Here is a 17,692-nt window from a genome sequence, read left to right on the forward strand (position 1 = left end):
GAGATCATCAACTTTTTGTCAATTTTAGACTTTAGATTTTCTTTCTGCAAAGTTCATGTCAGGCTTCTTGTGTTTGACTAGAACATGTTTTGGGACTGTAATGTTCTTGATATTTCTCGAAATATGATAAAAGGTAGAGGGACTAGTTGGGTTTACAATGTCCAGTCGAAACATTTACTCTTTGCCCAGTTTTATATCCCTAATGTAGTCTATCAACACATTACAAGTTGAGAGTACAGATTTTTTTTTTTTTACCTGTGACAGTGAACTTTTCTGTTGTCATGACAACTTCCTCCTCATCTGCAGTGAAGAGCAGTCTCCCTCCGTCTCTATTCCGCACTTCCAGCCTCTGACACTGGGCCTCCACAGCCTCGGGTCCTGTAGAGAGACACGACAAGTTGGGGAATAAAAAGTAGCATATCACAGTTGACAACATTTAAAACTAACTTTAACTATGCAGGATTTTCACCTTAACTATGCTACATTTTTACCTTAATGAAACAGCTTCAGAGTAATTGATGGTAAAAAAAATAACTTGTAACTTGTTACAGGGAGAATGGAGCTCTCTGCCTTCCACCAAGCATCCCTTGGCCAAAAACCAACCTTACAAGATCGGCGCTTACACCCCAGAGTCCAAGATCTCATCTCGGCGGCACCACAACACAAACACGCCCCATAACCAATAATCTGTTGTTTATGATGGATAAAACTACACAAATAAACACATCATATATAATATATAACATTATCCACCACCCCATGGAGTGCTTTCTCGCCGGCTTCGTTAAAAATGAATGCACATGGCCGGGAAGAGGGTTAGCAAAGCAGCAGAAAAGAGACCAGACTTGCATAGTTCCCCTATAAGTCAGATGAGAACAACTGGTGTATTGTATTGTAGTTCTGCTGCATTGCTGTGATGTTTTATTAACAAACCTTTGCTATAGTTTGATAATTGGCCACAATGGAGGACAGATTTCCACATGAAATGCTTATTAGTCTGCAACTCTATTATTAATGTTTCCTCTGTTAGTTGCACTGACAAATAAGGTTGTCTTTTGTTCTTCTGTTCTCTCTAATCATTTTAGGGAATATGTTTTGGCAAGTAAGACCATTAGAAATCTGAGCTAATTTGTGTTTGTTCTGTAAATGAAAGAAACCCGACAAATGAGCCACGCTTTTTACAGGAAGTGCAGACAAATCAGTAACCTGTTCCACGGGTGAGATATATTAATGCCTGTTCTCCAGACTTTGGTGTCTCTCCATATGTGCATGCAGAAACTTTTAACATTTCTCTCCCCCTCTCTCTCTCGCCCTCCTCATCTCTCTACCATTAATCCACAGACTGCGACGGCTGGGGAATTTAATTATTCTCGCCAAGTTTCTTCTCATTTCAGACAAAAATGCACTTTCTACAAAAGCGGCCACTACATTTTTTTGGAGGAAGGTCAAGCGTGACGGAAAAGTGTCATATCACCAGTCTTGTCAAATCAGCATCAACTCTCAACTTATGTTGGCTAAGATCAATAGCTATTAATGTTAATAAGGAGGTCATTTGCTTTCCAGTGGTCATTAATCATGTAAATGACTTTGGTAATTTGGACTGACTGATGGCTGAACTTGATGATAATAAGAAGAATCCATTGCCCTTTCAATAAGTGCATCAAAGGTTAGTGCCTGGAAGAAACTACACTCTTTAACAGGCACAACGACAACTGAAGAGATGAATTGTTGGGCTAATGTTGATTAAAGTTATTAATTAGCAAGATTGATTGGGTAATTTACAGCCAGGGCCAGATCAATCTGATATCCCTTTTTAATAAGTTGTACATAGGGAGAGACAGATAGTCATAACTGTATATAAACCCGTCTTCTTAATGACACCGGGACAGCAAACTGTTGCTCTACGTTTTAAACGACCATCAGGCCACACGCCCTGACAGCAGGTGTTTCCCACTACCTGTGTAACTTAACTTCCAGAGATAGTGGATGTGTACAGTAGTAAGAGCTAAGGACTCACCCACTGTGAGCTGGCCGGTCAGCTGGCCGTGGTTGTTTCTGGCGTTCAGCGTCACGTTCTTTTCTGATCGCAAGACCAACAAGCTGTCCTAGAGGAAGCATGAAGTGGGAGCAAGAGAGGAAAAAAGAAAAGAAGAAATCATGTCATGTTAGTATATTAAATATTGATTTAAAGGAGACATATTATGCTCCTTTTCCACAAATCAAAATAGTTCCCATGTGTCTTAAAGACATGTCTGTGACATGCTTTGGTCAAAATACCCCAAAGATAAAACATCACAGCTCTTTTCATCCTCTCAAAACAGCCCTGTTCAGAACGGCTGGTTTCAGTGCCTGTCCCTTTAAATGCAAATGAACCACTGCTTGCCCCACCCCACCCCTTCTACTGGTCCCAGGTAGGGGTGGTATTATGCAAATTCTAAATCTAGTTACATCATTGCCAGACAACTGAGGGAACAGCTCGTAAAACCACATGGATTTCAACCTCATATTATTTCCATAATATGTCCCCTTTAAGTTGCAGGCAGCTACATGTTTTTTTTAAATCATGATATATGTAATTGTGACTGGGTATAACTCATGATTGCTGGTTGAAATCATACACTGTAAATGAAGATGGATGTCGCCTTTGTGACATCCCCAGGTTTTTGAGGTGTAGTTTTGAAGATGGACCATTCCTGTCATCGCCATCTTGCCCATACCAGACTCTACCAAAATGTTTTGTGTGGAGATGACGTTGGTGTGTGAGCATGCATTTATTCACCTGTAACTCAAAGCGGCCGCAGCCTCAATAATAAGCCTTGAAGAAATTTAAACAGGTGAGTTAAATCAAAATTCACCACTTATACAGTTGCCACGCAAGAGCAGAGACAAAAGGTAATTTTTGTAGGAGGCTGTAAACATGGTTATTTCTGCTGTAAACCTTGAACATGGGAGTCTATGGGGACTGACTCATTTTTTTTTGGAGCCAGGCAGTTATTGCCACTCCTGGGTTGGCTTCATTTTTCAGCCTAAGAGGTCTCTGCTTGATTGAGATCTGGGGAAAAAAATGGCATTGCCTCAGTAAAAGCAATACAAAACGAAAACAACACAACACAAGCAGCCAGAGCATCAGGTCCTCGAGTCGAGACAGCTTGCAGGGTTGAGCCACTAAACTTTAGCATCTGAAATGTCAAAGTCCAGGCAGCTGTTCTGTAAACTGTGCTGCCTGGATGTTCAAAACTATTTCACATTGGCCTTTGTTTGGCTGACTGGAGATTCTCTAGTTTAGTTTCTGTGCCGAGTCATCTGACTATTATTCCAACATAACTGACTTTCCATTATCATACCAATGGAAAAACAAGAGGATGATGTCTGAAATAAGAATTCAACAGGTTGTACTGTAAGATACCATCAAAACAACATTTCCAAGTGGCTATTTTGCTTAATAAAAGCCCCTAAAATAAACCACATTAAAGCATTAGAGCACATTTAATGAAAACGGAATCATTTAAAATGGGTGCTGAAGCCTAGGTAGGCAGACAGCGTTGTTGAGGTAAAGATGTGTGTTGGCTGTTTGGTGTATTCTGTTTCTGCTGCAGACATTGCGACTCTAGACTTGCTCAGCTTTCTGGCAGTTTTGCACTTTGCAACTTTTTGACATTTGAATGATGGCACACGAATATGTCATTGTGTGCATGCTGAAAAGACTTCAGACTCTGTGCAACAGTTTTACCTCAGTTGTCAGCGAATCTTTGTAAAAGTTGAAACAGCTCATGATTCATTTATAATATGACTGCATTCCTTTGTCTTTGAAAAGTATCGGTCATGTTAGTAAGTATTTTTAACTCTCCAGATACTTGGACATTTTATTGAAGAAGACTTACATATTTTGATGGCAGTATTTTGAGGTACCACATAAAGCCACCATGCTGTCAGAGTATAAATGTGTGCAGAAGTGTTGGGTATATTGAAAGCATCACTTCTTCATATGGCTTGCTCTAGGTAAATGACAGGGAATACTGTATATAAAAGAAAAATGTGTCTTCAATCAAACCAATACAATAACAGTCATAACCCCTTCTTTAAATTACAGTCATTTGACACAGTGAATAAAAAATATTGATTGCAGTACAGTGCAGCTTTAACACAGTCAAATCAATGCTTCATACTCTTCATCTCTCCATCTTCTCTGCCTCATGACTGACTGCCAACTACTGCATCTCTTTTTTTCTCCGTTTCAGACTCTCCCATCTGTTTTTCCAGAAAAGGTCAACACTGTCAAGAGAGTTTACATGTGTCAGCGTTCACTAAACCTGTACTTTACATGGAGGCACCTAATATATTGACTTTGCCTCTGCAAACAAATCCACAGACGGCTTGCAAAGCAAACACAACTTTTTATATCATATTATTTGCGCGCAAGTGACATTTTGAAGCTTTTTGTTTGACATTGAGCTAATAATTATTCTGTGATGTATCATCATACTCTAAAGAGGCGTCTAATTGCAGCAGTTCATCTCAAGTTTGTGCGGTGTGCAACTTTGCAGAGGTCGTTCGGTTCATTTTCATTCCCTGCTTGCTCCTCCTCCGATATAAATGCGCATCATGAACAGAAGTTCTCGCAGAAGCACGGCATCATGAAGAAAATTTGACTTCTTGAATTGAAGTATCCCCTTTTAAGAGTTTATAGGTCTTAAACAGTTTCCTGAGGGGGCCGGTGCTGTTGTTCTCTTCAACACTTCTTTGGGATCACATAAAAGGCTTTTTAGTCACCGCGCCTGTTGAGGAAGGTCAAGTGCAGATCAGAGCGAATGCACATAAATGGAGCCTGTTGGTTTAGCCGCACTGGGCCCCATCAGACTGAAAAATTACCATTGCTGCTGCTGCTGCTGCTGCTGCTAAGGCAAAGGATGCTTTCCCGCATACAATGAATAACATCACAGCTGAGAGCAAGAGCACGGCACACTGCTTGGATGAAAACGGTTTAAAAACAAAAGCAGCCTCGTATGACACCACTGCCTTTCTCCGGGTGATTCGGTGTAAAATAAAAACGCAGGCCTTTAAAGCTCAGATCAAGAGCGCTGCTGTAATCCCAACCAAATATTTGCATAAATATATTTAAATTTTAATTATATTTGACTGTTGTGCCAGGAGCTAATTTGCATTCTGAGCTGAACAAGTAAATGTAAGGAGATGGGGAAAAAAAAAAAGTTGAAAAGGTACGCTTATTACGTCTTAATTTCCTCATTCAAACATAAAATCTCATAGGCAGCCTCTTTGCATGCAGGGTACAGGCTGTTTGGGAACATGTTTGTAGGCATATTTAATATTTGTCATATTAAAAGGCCCGTGTATTTCAGTCTAATACGGTTGGCCAAATTAAATTGCTTCTTGCAAACTCAGTTTTAAGGATGTTCGGAGCTTTGAGGCACCGCTGCTGCTGCTGCTGCTGCTTCTGCGGTTTGCTACGAAAAGCTTTTGATTTGAAATAGCGAGAGTAAAAAAATAAAAAAAAATAAAAAGTGGGCGTTTTCAGCCCTCATCTGCAGACTTGGATCCCAGAAATTGCCGCTTACAATCGGCTCTGTCATGCTTATCCGGAGCAAGGTAGGTGAGACTCGGTGAGGGAGAAGTTTCACTCCAATAAAGATACACCTGCATCTGATGCTATTTATAGATCAGTCAGGGTCCCCGGAGACGATAACGAGAGCCAACAGTCTGAACAGCAGAGATTTGATTAACTGTATCTGGGCACTGTGTTGCCTCGTCCCACACTGTTTTCAGACAGAGGCAGACAGTAGTAGTGACAACACATACATAACAATGACCATTAAGGTAGGTTTTTACACATATAAAATATCTTTCAAATATAATAACAAACTGTTCACATACCAAGAGGCTGTGGATAAGTATATTTTCATTTTTTCAGGGTGAAAGTCAACAATATAACTAGTGGTTGAAGCTGGAAAGCGTCATGAAAGAATGTTCATATCTTAATGGACAATTGAAGACTGAGATGTGCAGAAACCATTGCTCCTGCACATTCCTGCCCTGGTGCTTCTCTTTACGTCCACCTACTATTCGCATCTGTGGGCTTTAATCGTGTGCATGTGAATCAAAGGCCATGGCTGCAGGCTAAACACTCAAGCAGTTGATGTTTTTATTTTTTTTCCCTCTGCGCATATTCAGGCGGACAGTAAGAACTAATGAGTGAAATCTGCTCATGTAGTTCATAATATGAATAAAATATTCTGTGTCTCAGTGGCCCTCCGTGATTTAAAATCCACCGGAACACAAATCTGAGTGGGCTGACCGCTCTGCTAAAAATATGTTAGCACTCAAATCTATTTTGACCTCTGTTGTCCTTGAGCAGCGGCAGACGGCATTACCCTAATGAATGTGAGAAAGTGGAGCTATTAAAAGACACAGCACTAATTCTAAAACTTGTCCCTTTTGTGTCCCCTTTTTTCAAATGAGTGAACATGAATCTAAACACGTCAGCTCCATAAGATGATATGACCTTCGCAGAAAATAATACAGAATTCTCACCAAAACAGAGGCTGAGTCTGCATGAATTTTAATGGTGAAACTTTATAGGACAATTAAATTTTGGCTCAGGAAGCAAGAAAAAGGAAAACTGATCACAGAGCTGCAGTATAGTGACTCTGAAGTGTGTAGAAAGTCTAAACCCAACTATTTAACGACAACAATTTTGACTGAAAACACAACCATTACCGCAAAATTGCCAGCAACCAAAATGTTCCCCCCCCCGGTGGATGCAACAGCAACACTTTAAGGATCACAGACAACACACGACAAATAAGTTGTTTTCTTTGAGATTTCTGCATGACAAAAGAGAAAAGGGTGAGAAAATGTCTGGGTACAACTGTTTGGTGTCACTAACACAAAATTATGAACACAATGTTGTGTTGGCAGGTGTGACAGATTTCAAAAAGCCTGAAATTACACTCACTTTGTAGCTTTGAATTGGGTGAAATTTCCCATGTCAGACTGATCTCATGTGTTATCGTGGAATAGGAACTGTTGTGTGGCAATCGAACAACTGAAAATCTTAAAACATTTGATATCAAAGTCTTGTTGAGGACTCTTTTTCATGCTCCTCGAGTCGACCTCTTTTTGCCATAACAATTCAAACGTGGCTGTGCCGAGCTGTCTGTAAAAACTGACAGGTGGACAGACGGATAGAGGGAAAGATGGATAGATAGGTGTGCACGGTGGGAGCCCCAAGGGTGAGAAAAAAGAAATAATGTACAGAATATTTAATCCGTCAGCCTGTCAGGCTGTGACAGACACCTCGGCACCGGTGGCAGGTTAAAGCTGCAGCGATGGGTGGCCAGCATTAGCCTCGCACATTAAAAACAGTCATAACGTTGAAGGGCTGCACTCCATTTACACTTCACACAATTCCCATAATTTCACATGTGAAAGAAACAATAGGGCTCCGATTCTTAAAGGTATTGAGTGTTTAAAATCAACTCAACATTTGAAAGTGCGCCTACCTGAAACCCACTGTTTCCAAATCATAAGTGTGGAGAGGCAGGTGTGTGATACCACTGTGCACAGCATTAACACCAAAGCGTGACACAAAGTCTGAATTTTACCACCATAATGTGGGAAATACTGTGATAATATTACAAGATTAAGTATCCAGTATTGCATGATAGGTCTTTTATTGTGTAAAACATTAAAGGGATAGTTCACCCAAAATTCAAATTTCACTCATTATCTACTCACCCTCGTGTCGACTAAGGGTTGGGAGTAGTTTCAGAGTCCTCCGTGCCTTCTCGGAGTTACAGCGGGGCTCCGTGCAGCACTGCATGTCCATATGACGGTAGCGAACGGGGCTCAATTTTCTTTGTCCAAAAAGACACACCAAAATCTTCCAAATCTTTGCACTGACGCCGACGTAAATCGCGCGAGATTTGGACGGACCAGGAAGAGCAGTGCTGGGAGCTTCCGCTACAAACAAGCTTAAAATATACACTTATTTCATTTTTTCGGAACAATTTCTCATGTTGGGGCTTCAATACAAGAGGGACATTACAGACGCGCTGTGTGGAGGTATTTGGATGTTTTTTGGTGTGTCTTTTTGGACTTAGAAAAGTGAGCCCCATTCACAACCATCATATGGACAAATACTGCTGCGCGGACCCCCCCGTAACTCTGAGAAGGCACGGAGGACTCTGAAAATTCTCCCAGCCCTTAGTCGACACGAGGGTGAGTAGATAATGAGTGGAATTTGAATTTTGGGTGAACTATCCCTTTAATTCATAATACTCCGAGTACCACCAAAGTGTGCTTGGTCAAACTAGTGAACAGTAACAGTGGACTCGTGGTTTGTAATCCTGTTTGATGAGAATAATACCGTAAAAATCACATATATCTGATGCCCAACTTAGTTTGTCTTATTTTAGACATATTCATATTTCTCATTGTCAGACCTGGATTAATTGATTTTTGTTTACCACTTGGGGGTAGCACCACAAGCTGGAAACACAACACTGACATATTATTACCTTGGAAAGGTCATGGCAAACTGTCAGCGGTAAACAGAGACACAGACTGACATTAGCATTCATTTGGAGTCATGTTTCTGGCCACCTGGCCAGAGTGAGTCTGATGTTCACTTTCTTTTTAAGTCTTGTTTTGGTCTCTTCTGGTGCCCCCCCCCTGAGGGAAATACCTGGCACTTAAGCCGCTAAATCGTGTTGACCAGCTAGTTGGTTTGCTGCTCAGTGCTGGACAGGTAGTGTTCTGGGGATTTTAAAACCTTTTCTCTGAAAGCAGTTGCCTGGAGCAGCTGGAGCGAAGCTGGTGGGAGATGTGAGAGTGAATCAAAATAGTAATGCTGGAAAACCAAAACCCCCTTTGAATGCTCCGTTAGAGCTACACGATTATTATTATTAGAAACCCCTTACACACTACTTCATTTATAAATGATATATATTTGGTTTAATATATTTTGTAATTTTAAATGTAATGAAATGCTTAGTCCTGATCATATAAATATGGCAAAAATCACAACAATAAAATATATGTTCAATGCAATGTAATGACACATTCATTAATGATTATACGTATTTACCTATTTATTTCCAGCCATTATGGGATTATTTATCTATCACTGTCACATACAGAGTTTAAGCTTACAGTCTTTAGCTTGGTGAGCAACAGTGTCTTTGCTGTCTTCTCTCTCGTTGTGGGTGTATTTGTTGATCTCGGTGGCAAGCAGCTGCATGCAATTGCCAACGCAGTGGATAAGGGAAGATGAAATATTTGGCTAATTGGACTGAGCTGAACTGATAATACTCAAGTACGGCTACATACAACATCAACAATGCAGTGCTCTGTAATATTTGAAAGCAAATTACTAATTCTTCAAGAACTAGAATAACATTCAGTTGACTGACCTCCACCAAAGACAAACATTGTACAATGTCACAGATCAACACCATTAATATCCAGATCCAAACATTATTTCATGTGCAATTCATTAAAAGTAGAAAAAAAGGCCCCATTTGACAAGGAATTCCTGGATCCAGACCAACATCCAATCAGCTCCTCCCTGGTCCATGCCCCATCGCTCCACCAAATTTGGTGTAAATCAGTTTTATTTTTTTTGTATAATCCTTCTGACAAACAAACAAACTGACAAACTCACAAACACAAGTGAAAACATAACCTCCTTGGCGGAGGCAAATACAAAACACCGCAGCAGACATGCCTGTTCAAATAGTGTTTCATGAGAAATAAAACAACTCCAGGTTTTTATCTTCTGTCTTGCAAAGCCCGACAAACACATTTGTTGTGTTTGCTATAAGTCTGGCCTGGATCGGCACCAATGTAAACTGTGTGCGCAAAGTTAACGGCGCTCGTTTCACAACGTGCTGCTGAAAGCGGCGATTTCAGAGGCTACTTAGCCTGGAATTTGGTGCCAGCTATTAGAGTTACTGCCAAAAAACACTGCAGGAGACATTTCCACTTGGTATTCACAGATTACGGCTTCAGCTGTTGATGAAGATTCAAAGCACTGATTGATCCATGAGAAATAAAAACTAAATCTACTTTGAATTTTGCCATTTGTCTGTGTAGCAGCTTAGACTCTGAATATATATATTTTTAAACAGACTATATTTAACTAAAGATATCTTTGGCGCATTATTACATTCACTGCCGTTTGTAGTAATGGCTTATTGATCATTGGTGGTTATCTGACTGAGGAACAGCACTGCGCGCTGTGGTGTAAACTCATTGGAGAGCCATAATCCCTGCTCTCTCGGTGCTTGACATATTTCCTCAGGTGAGAAATATTGAGTGACCCACAGAGATTTTTGTCCTGCAAATATCTCTGGTGCCAGTAGATAAGGGGCCCACCACACAGCCTGTCTGTATAACAAGACAGTAAAAATGTCTGCAGGTGGTATTGCACCAGGGGGATGAAATACTGGCTTTGTCCAATGTTCGGCTTGTGCGTCTGCTATGGCCTTGAGGTGCTGGCTACTGCTAAGTGCACGAGTGTTATATTTAAATCGACATTTAGCTCCAACTAGAACATCAAAGGGCAAGAGTGGGCAATTCCAAGTTGTTTCTCAATCTGCTGTGGCAAATTGTGCCCACTATCGAAGCCACTTCCTCCATCGACGTCCCTCAGAAATCAAATTTACATGGAATCCCAGTTTCCAGTGCTTGAAATTGCTTTCTGCACCATGCCTAATCACTGAAAAAGTGGATGATCCAACTGAGCGTCTGTGATTCGTGTGGGAGAAGGATATTTGGATCAACTTTGCACTGGAGCTGTGTTGGTTAATCTACTAAACATCAAAGAGGAGAAAGGAGAGGGAGGAAGTAGAAGAGAGGGGGAATTTATCGCGTGGGCTTGATTGGAAATCCAGCAGGGGGACTCTGGTCCCTCTGTAATCGCCTGTAATCTCCTGTAGGGTTGTATGTGGCCTGAGAAGAGCCGAGAGGCAGCCTATTACCCATTTCCTGCTGATGGGAGGCCCTGATACTGCGATGTTGGGGGTGACAGGAAATGAGGCAGAGAAAGAGTTTGATTTCTCCTATCCAGGTACAAACACACCCTAACAAAGTATCACCAAGTTAAAGCTCGGAGAGAGAAGTTGCGCCTTTGTTGTAAATGAATTGATCACAACATCCTCAAAACTGAGGGATCAATACCAGCTTGTCTGCAGCAGACAGGAAAGATCTTTCTCTGTGAGAGCTTTTCACATGTGTTTCAGTCGATAGTTGTTATTCCTAGTCCATCAGTGCTACAGAATACTGATCAACAAAGCAACTGAAAGTTAGTGAGAAGAGCAAAGTGCCAAACTTACCCCTCTGGACTGGATCTCGTTCACATAGAGAGGCAGAAGAAACTCGGAGATTCCTTCCAGCCGGATCCCGTCCTGGTTCAAATGGAGCTTTCCCATCCCGTCCTGAAACACAAGCCAGATCATCAGTGATGGTTGTGGTGGTGAGCAGCGTTGGCTTTCCTGATTTGATTCAAAAGGATTAGAAAGCCTCCCAAAAAAAAGCATAAAAAATTGAATCCCCTGCTGTCGCCGGGCTGCATCAGACGGAGCGGTGGCTGCTGATGCTGCTGCTGCTGCGCGCCAGACAGGCCTGGTGGACGGGCAGCGGCGCTGAGTGACAGGGAAGAAGTAGGACATGACATCGAGGTGACAATGCCACAGACACTCAGCTGTGACAGGGTGACAGGCCTGCATGCAGTGGGAGGCACGCTGAGGAGAGCCAGGCTAATCTGGCAGCTATAGATGTGAATGTTGGGAGATTCATGAGAACGATAAAAAAACAAACAAGATTTGCTATTGCTAAAGCTGGTTTAACACTAACATGAACATTACTATAATTATCATTAGCGGTGGCGGCGGTGGTGGTAGTAGTCGCAGTTGTCATAGTAATATTATTTCATGTTTTTCAGGCCCTCGGAGTGATTTACAGGGAGATAAAACAGCATGAGACAAAAGATACAGCAGCGTATTGATGACAGCTGAGTTCAGTCTCGCAGTTCATTCAGAGCGCCACAGCGATACCTGGCCTCACGCTACCTTACATAAAAATGATCAAAACAAGATTGAGATTTGGGGAAATGAGAGTAATATCATATTTGGTAGTGATTAGTTCCTTGAGTGGGAGTACGGGAGTCGATATTGGAAAGATTGTTTAATTGCTTTAAAGCCTTAAAGGTACATTGGGTAGGAATTACTCCCGTCTAGCGTTGTGGTTGTATATCGCAAGCAACTCAATCGTATTTTTCATGCTGCATTCACGTGAAATTGGGCAGACAGCAGACGGACGACAGCCGCTGCACGTAACGGCATAAACAAGCCTCTATGTAAACAAGTGGTCCGTCAGAACGAGGCAAAACAATACACATGACAATATGTTGTCATGGCGATGTCGTGTTGTTTACCTGACCCGCGTTTTACATCTGGTTTGTTAGCGACGGCCGTCTGCCCGACTGCAGGTGAATGCAGCATCAGTGTAACGCTCCATTCCTCCTCACTGCGTTACCGCGGTGACTTTTCACAGATGCCACCTCGACCTGAGCCGACAGCTCCGGTGTCTCCGCTGAGTTTCCGTGGTTTCCTACCGTCACGCCGCCACTGAACGTAAAAACATGGCGACACGACATGGCAGCCAGCACCGAGCTTACCCGCTCAATGAATGATATGAACGGCCAATTCAGAGCTTACCGGAACACTTCAGTTTGTTGATGAAGGTGATTATTGATTAATGAAAAACATACTTTTGAACGAAATAATTGATTTTCATGAATAGATAACAGGAGAAGTTACACAATGTCCCTTTAAAGACCAGTTCCAGTATTTTTGGAGAGCAAACAGCAGAGCAGACACCCTGAGATGGACACAGATCCAAGTGAAGCAAGGATGACCCGAGAGTTCTGGAGCTGACAACATAGTCGACAACTATCTGAAGTGCAACACAAATTAAAACAGAACCTTGTACTGTAGAACCATCTGTTCAACCTGTTCATATTTTCATCCATGCTTGACTTTGGGAGGATGAGCACACACACAGTTCAAATCCCTCTCCCAATTAGTCTTGTTTAACCAGTGTTATTTTGTGCTTATTATTTTTTTTAATGGTGCACAGTGAGATCAGTCACAAACGTAGAGGATTAACTTCATTTGTAAGTCTTGTCTATTCATTAGCAGAAAGAGCTTTTTAATATCTTTTGGCCTTATAGCGCTTAAATACTCTCATAAAAGCCGTAAAGGCATCTGCTGCTACATTAGAATTTAGATTAAATAAATGATGAGAAAATGTAAAGGTCTGAATCTGAACTTATTGCCAGAGTGTCGATTACATTTTCCAGAGGAAAATTAATAAATCAACTATTTTACCAAATAGTTGATTAATCTTAACGCTTAATTTTATAAATAGTTGATATTTGAAGTTGATGGATGAAAAGTAGTCATCAGGGCCGGCCTCGCATTTGTTATAATGGACACTTGTCAGCAGACTTTGTGTGTGCTTAAATATTCATCCTCTCAGCTCAGATTGTCTTTCTCTCAGAGGTAATAGCCCATTGTTTTACACTTAAATTGATCCCTCATCCTGTTTAAACAAAGAATACATCACATTAAGGCGATGAAAAATTGCAGAGACTGTATAAAACGAGGCGTGATTCTGCAGCTTTATGGCATATTTTTCACACCACATTTATTCGGGACCTGATTTTGGTGGTAGATAATTCTGTAGAAATTGGATAAGGTTATGCCTTGCCACAGCACGATGAGCAGAGTGAAGTTTGAGGGTAGCTTTGTGAGGATGTGTGTGAGCAGACGGGGCCCCGGAGCGGTGTGTTTAAAGAGTCCACAGTGCTCGCAGCACAAATGGATGGAGACGGTGAATTACAAAGTCGGAGTAGAGAGGGGGAGAGCTCCATCATACGTGGTTAGAGAGAAAGAGAGAGCCAGGGCCGAGGACAGAGTCAGAGGAGTGGAGGAGGTGGGTGGTGGTGGTGGTGGTGGTGCAAGCTCTTTGTATGTCAGCAGCCAGACGTAAAAAGTCACTCCTGTGCTGGAGTCAAGGTGATGCAGTGGGCGGGAAGAGTTGAGTACATGCCGCAACCAGTCAGACGAGTAGGAGGGAGCCAAGACAAACAGGAGGGCGTTACAACAGTCCGGTCGTGACGTGCTGGAGCCGCGGATGAGCCCCTCGCCATCAGGGAAAGAAAGAAAACGAACAAGTGTAGACCATGCGGAAAAACACAGGGCAGTTTTTTGTTTGTAAGGTGGAGAGCCAAGGTGACTCCATATGGGCACAGCCCTTAAAAAAAGCAGGAGATTCACTCCCAGCTGAGATGATCATTTACTGTCAGTCCCACATTCTCTCTCCCTGTCTATTCTGTCAATGAAGGCACGAAAAAGCCCCGGAAAAATATAATCTGAAATAAAGAAGTTTGCTTTGAGAATGATGTGGATCCGCCTCGTCACCACTGAGCCGTACACGCCACCGAATGTCAGGACATCTCGCTTTTCTTCCGCACAGATTTTGACTTTCCTGTCTCCTGTAGTTCTCCAATCTTTACGGAAACTTGTTCAACTATTTCTCACTTGACATAATAGCGTACTTTTTGTCTTATAGTTTTTGCCGTTTTCCTCACGAGCGTCGCAATTTGTGTCATAACATTTGCCTTTCAGATGAAAATTCCCCTCAACTCCCTTCAGTTTCAAGCACAACCTCATTGTCAAAAACAATGCCTCTGGGCTGTGGCCATCAAAACGATCGCTTGCCAGCAATGATGAGGTGCTGACATTTGATGTTGGCTTTGGGTGATAGTTGGTCGGCTACTTTATACCACAGTAAGATAGAGAATTGTTCTTCAATAGCCTTCTCACTTCAGTAAATGGCGGAAAAAAAAATCAAACATACCATGACATACAGTGGCTGCTAAAAACTGAATATAATCCCTGTAAAAAAAAAAAAAAAAGAAAGAAAAAGGTGGGGGAGGGTAGTTCAGCTTGTGTTTTCTTATTGAGCTTGCAGAGTCCTGAGAGATGGGGATCAGTGAAGTACATTTTCTGGAGCGACACCAACAGCGCTGATAAGGTCTTTTACTCATGACACAGATTGATGGGAGGCGAAGGAGTGGAGGAATGATAGCAATAGTCGGGGGACACATCCGTCACAGAGGGAGGATGCTGCCATTCGGAGTTTGTTGACAAAATGGTAAATTGTGTGCATTGTCCCTGAAAATGTCACGGGAGCTTGCGGCATCTGTCTGTTTGGTTTCCGTGCGAGATTAACACATTCTGTGTCAGCCGGCCGGCCCCTGCTGCCAAGTCTTTTCTAATTCTTTATCAAATCCAGATGAGACAAAGCGCGCGACATGAGAGATGGCGCCTGAAACACATTTCAAATCGGTCTGCATGAATAAAGACTTTCAAAGAAAAGAAAGGGAGAGACAAAGACAGATTTTTTAGCGCAAGGTTGCAACATAAAAAAAGGTAGTAGAGTACTTTCTGAATGCTCTGTAACTTCACTCGCCCCACTGACTCAGCCTCATTTTGGACAAGGCCACTCTGTAGCTACTCACCACTGAGAAATTCATGACTTTTATGATCCAGACAGTGAGGGCCAGGTTAACTATCATGGTGACCAGGAGCAGCAGCAGAAAGAAATAGAGGCATCTTTTCCTCCAGCCGTACAGACCCACCGGGTAGACGGCATCACAGCCTGGTCTCTGGAGATGCAGGGACTGGGACGCGAGGATAAACTGCTCCTGGGTAATCTGGAAAAACAAAAATACGCACACACACAAAAACAAGAGGTTTTAAGTTAGCTGGCTGCCAAGGATATATTCATTTCACAGAAGCAATTACACATTGTAAGTGGTTATTACCTCGCAAGCGCCACTAAAAATGACTGAGCGGAGGCACGGCTGTGGTATTGTACAATTTCTGAGAAGTGGTGCCACTACAAACAGGACAAAATGGTGCAGGCAGGCACACCATGAATGTCAGCTAGGCACATCCTGAAACATCGGTGCTTGGTAAATAAATTGAGTGAGAGGGAGATTTGAATTTGTAATACAATTATTTTGAGAAAACAATTACAATTTTCCGTTGCTAGTAACTATTTGCGATGACGCGCCCCGGGCCCGACGCACTTAAAGAAACTGAACCGGCAGCAGGGCAATCCATCAAGCTGCGCGCATTAAAGACAAGGTCATTTGGGTGACTTTATTTTATCGAGAGAGAGAGAGAGAGATACAAAATAAGAGTGCCCATTGTGTTTCATTCCACTGCAGGAAAGAGGAATCACCGCTCAAGATTCATTCTGACAAGTTAGTGATCAGTTGTGGGAATACAAGGCCCAGAAGTGGAAAAGCTTTTAAAACAGCAGTTTTTCATTTCCTTGTTAAGTCAAAGAGAAAACTGCTGCTGAATCTCGATATTATGAGCTAATCACGGTGATTAATTTAAGTTCTGGTAATGGAAAGCAAGGCGTTTGACATTTCTGCTTGTATTTATGCGTTTCACAATGAAAATTCATTTGTACGGGTTTAATTGCACGTCAGAGCTCTTTTTTCAGCGCTAATTACTTGTTGACATTTTGTCAAACCTGATCTCCGTGTTCATAAATGAAGTCGCCTTGACTGACGGCTCCTTGCGGCCCACCTGTTCACTGCTCCCTCGGGCCTTACATCTTTCACAACGTTGCTGCCCATCAGGCTTTCACAGGGAAGTGCTTCACATGCCACGCAGCACGCCAAGGACGCTTTATGGACTCATGTCCACTAGAGGACGTGAAACAGATAAAAGAGGGCTGTCACGGCAGTCAACCCGTAGCTAAAGTAATGGACAAGCTCCACATATGAAATTTCATTCTGCTTTTCATTACGTCAATTTCAGGCTTCAGTACAGTGGACTCGGGAAAAAACATGAGGTGAATGATGAGATGCCAGAAAACTGCTCTTTACTGTGGAGGCGCTGAGGAACTAAGCGCCCTGCCAGCCACTGAGAAGCTGCTACACGCAGGCTCTGATCTGAGATCAGAGAGGATGATGTCTGTCAAGTGTGGCTGTCCAGGCCGGGCCGAGCGGGTTGCTGTTCTCCAGCCGATCGTGACCGGGAGCTGACAGTGTGAAACTCCTCATCACAGGTTGCGGGGCTGGCTGAGCTCTGAACTGTTCTGCTCAGCTGTTGTTGGGATGAATTTGCACCGAGGCAGCCTGCCATCCCACCGTCCTGCACAGATAATGAATAAAGCAAAGCGCCTGCTTGTACAAACCAAGATAAAAACGTCCAGCAGCAGCAGCAGGAGCACAATGTTTTATTTTGCAAAAGTTTGTCAAGTTTTGAACACGTCGTCCACAGAAGCAGCTCTTAATTCATCATCAGTTAAAATACTTTAATTGCATAAAACGCACATCATTAACTGAGGCATACCTGAGTGCAGTTTTCCCTTGAAGGACTCAAGAGGTGATCTATACTCCACATTTTTTATTCACACTCAGCGTGTTATTAGCATAGGATGCTGTTGGCAGGTATCATTAGATTGTATGTTTTTTATGATGGCTTCTCATTAACCGTGTCAGAAGACTCCTTAGCTCAGCAAGCTTCAGACTTTACCACAGGACGAGCTAAATTACTTGACCAGGGTTTAATTAACAGCAAGGACA

The 17,692-nt window shown here is 42.4% G+C and overlaps 1 protein-coding gene across 1 annotated transcript in view; it reads right to left on the reverse strand.

Annotated features, from left to right (window-relative positions):
• Positions 1-17,692, reverse strand: part of LOC146969350 (zeta-sarcoglycan-like) — a 39,389-nt gene that overhangs the window by 14,954 nt on the left and 6,743 nt on the right. Inside the window, exons 2-5 of the mRNA XM_085806292.1 lie at positions 15,605-15,799; positions 11,352-11,453; positions 2,018-2,105; positions 256-378 (exon numbers count right to left, since the gene is read on the reverse strand). Of these exons, the coding sequence (XP_085662418.1) occupies positions 256-378; positions 2,018-2,105; positions 11,352-11,453; positions 15,605-15,799 (508 nt within the window). The remainder of the gene's footprint in view (positions 1-255; positions 379-2,017; positions 2,106-11,351; positions 11,454-15,604; positions 15,800-17,692) is intronic.

This window comes from Trachurus japonicus, chromosome 18, assembly GCF_045865225.1.
Source record: "Trachurus japonicus isolate A0001 chromosome 18, Traja_1.0".
In the NCBI taxonomy this organism is placed as follows: domain Eukaryota; kingdom Metazoa; phylum Chordata; class Actinopteri; order Carangiformes; family Carangidae; genus Trachurus; species Trachurus japonicus.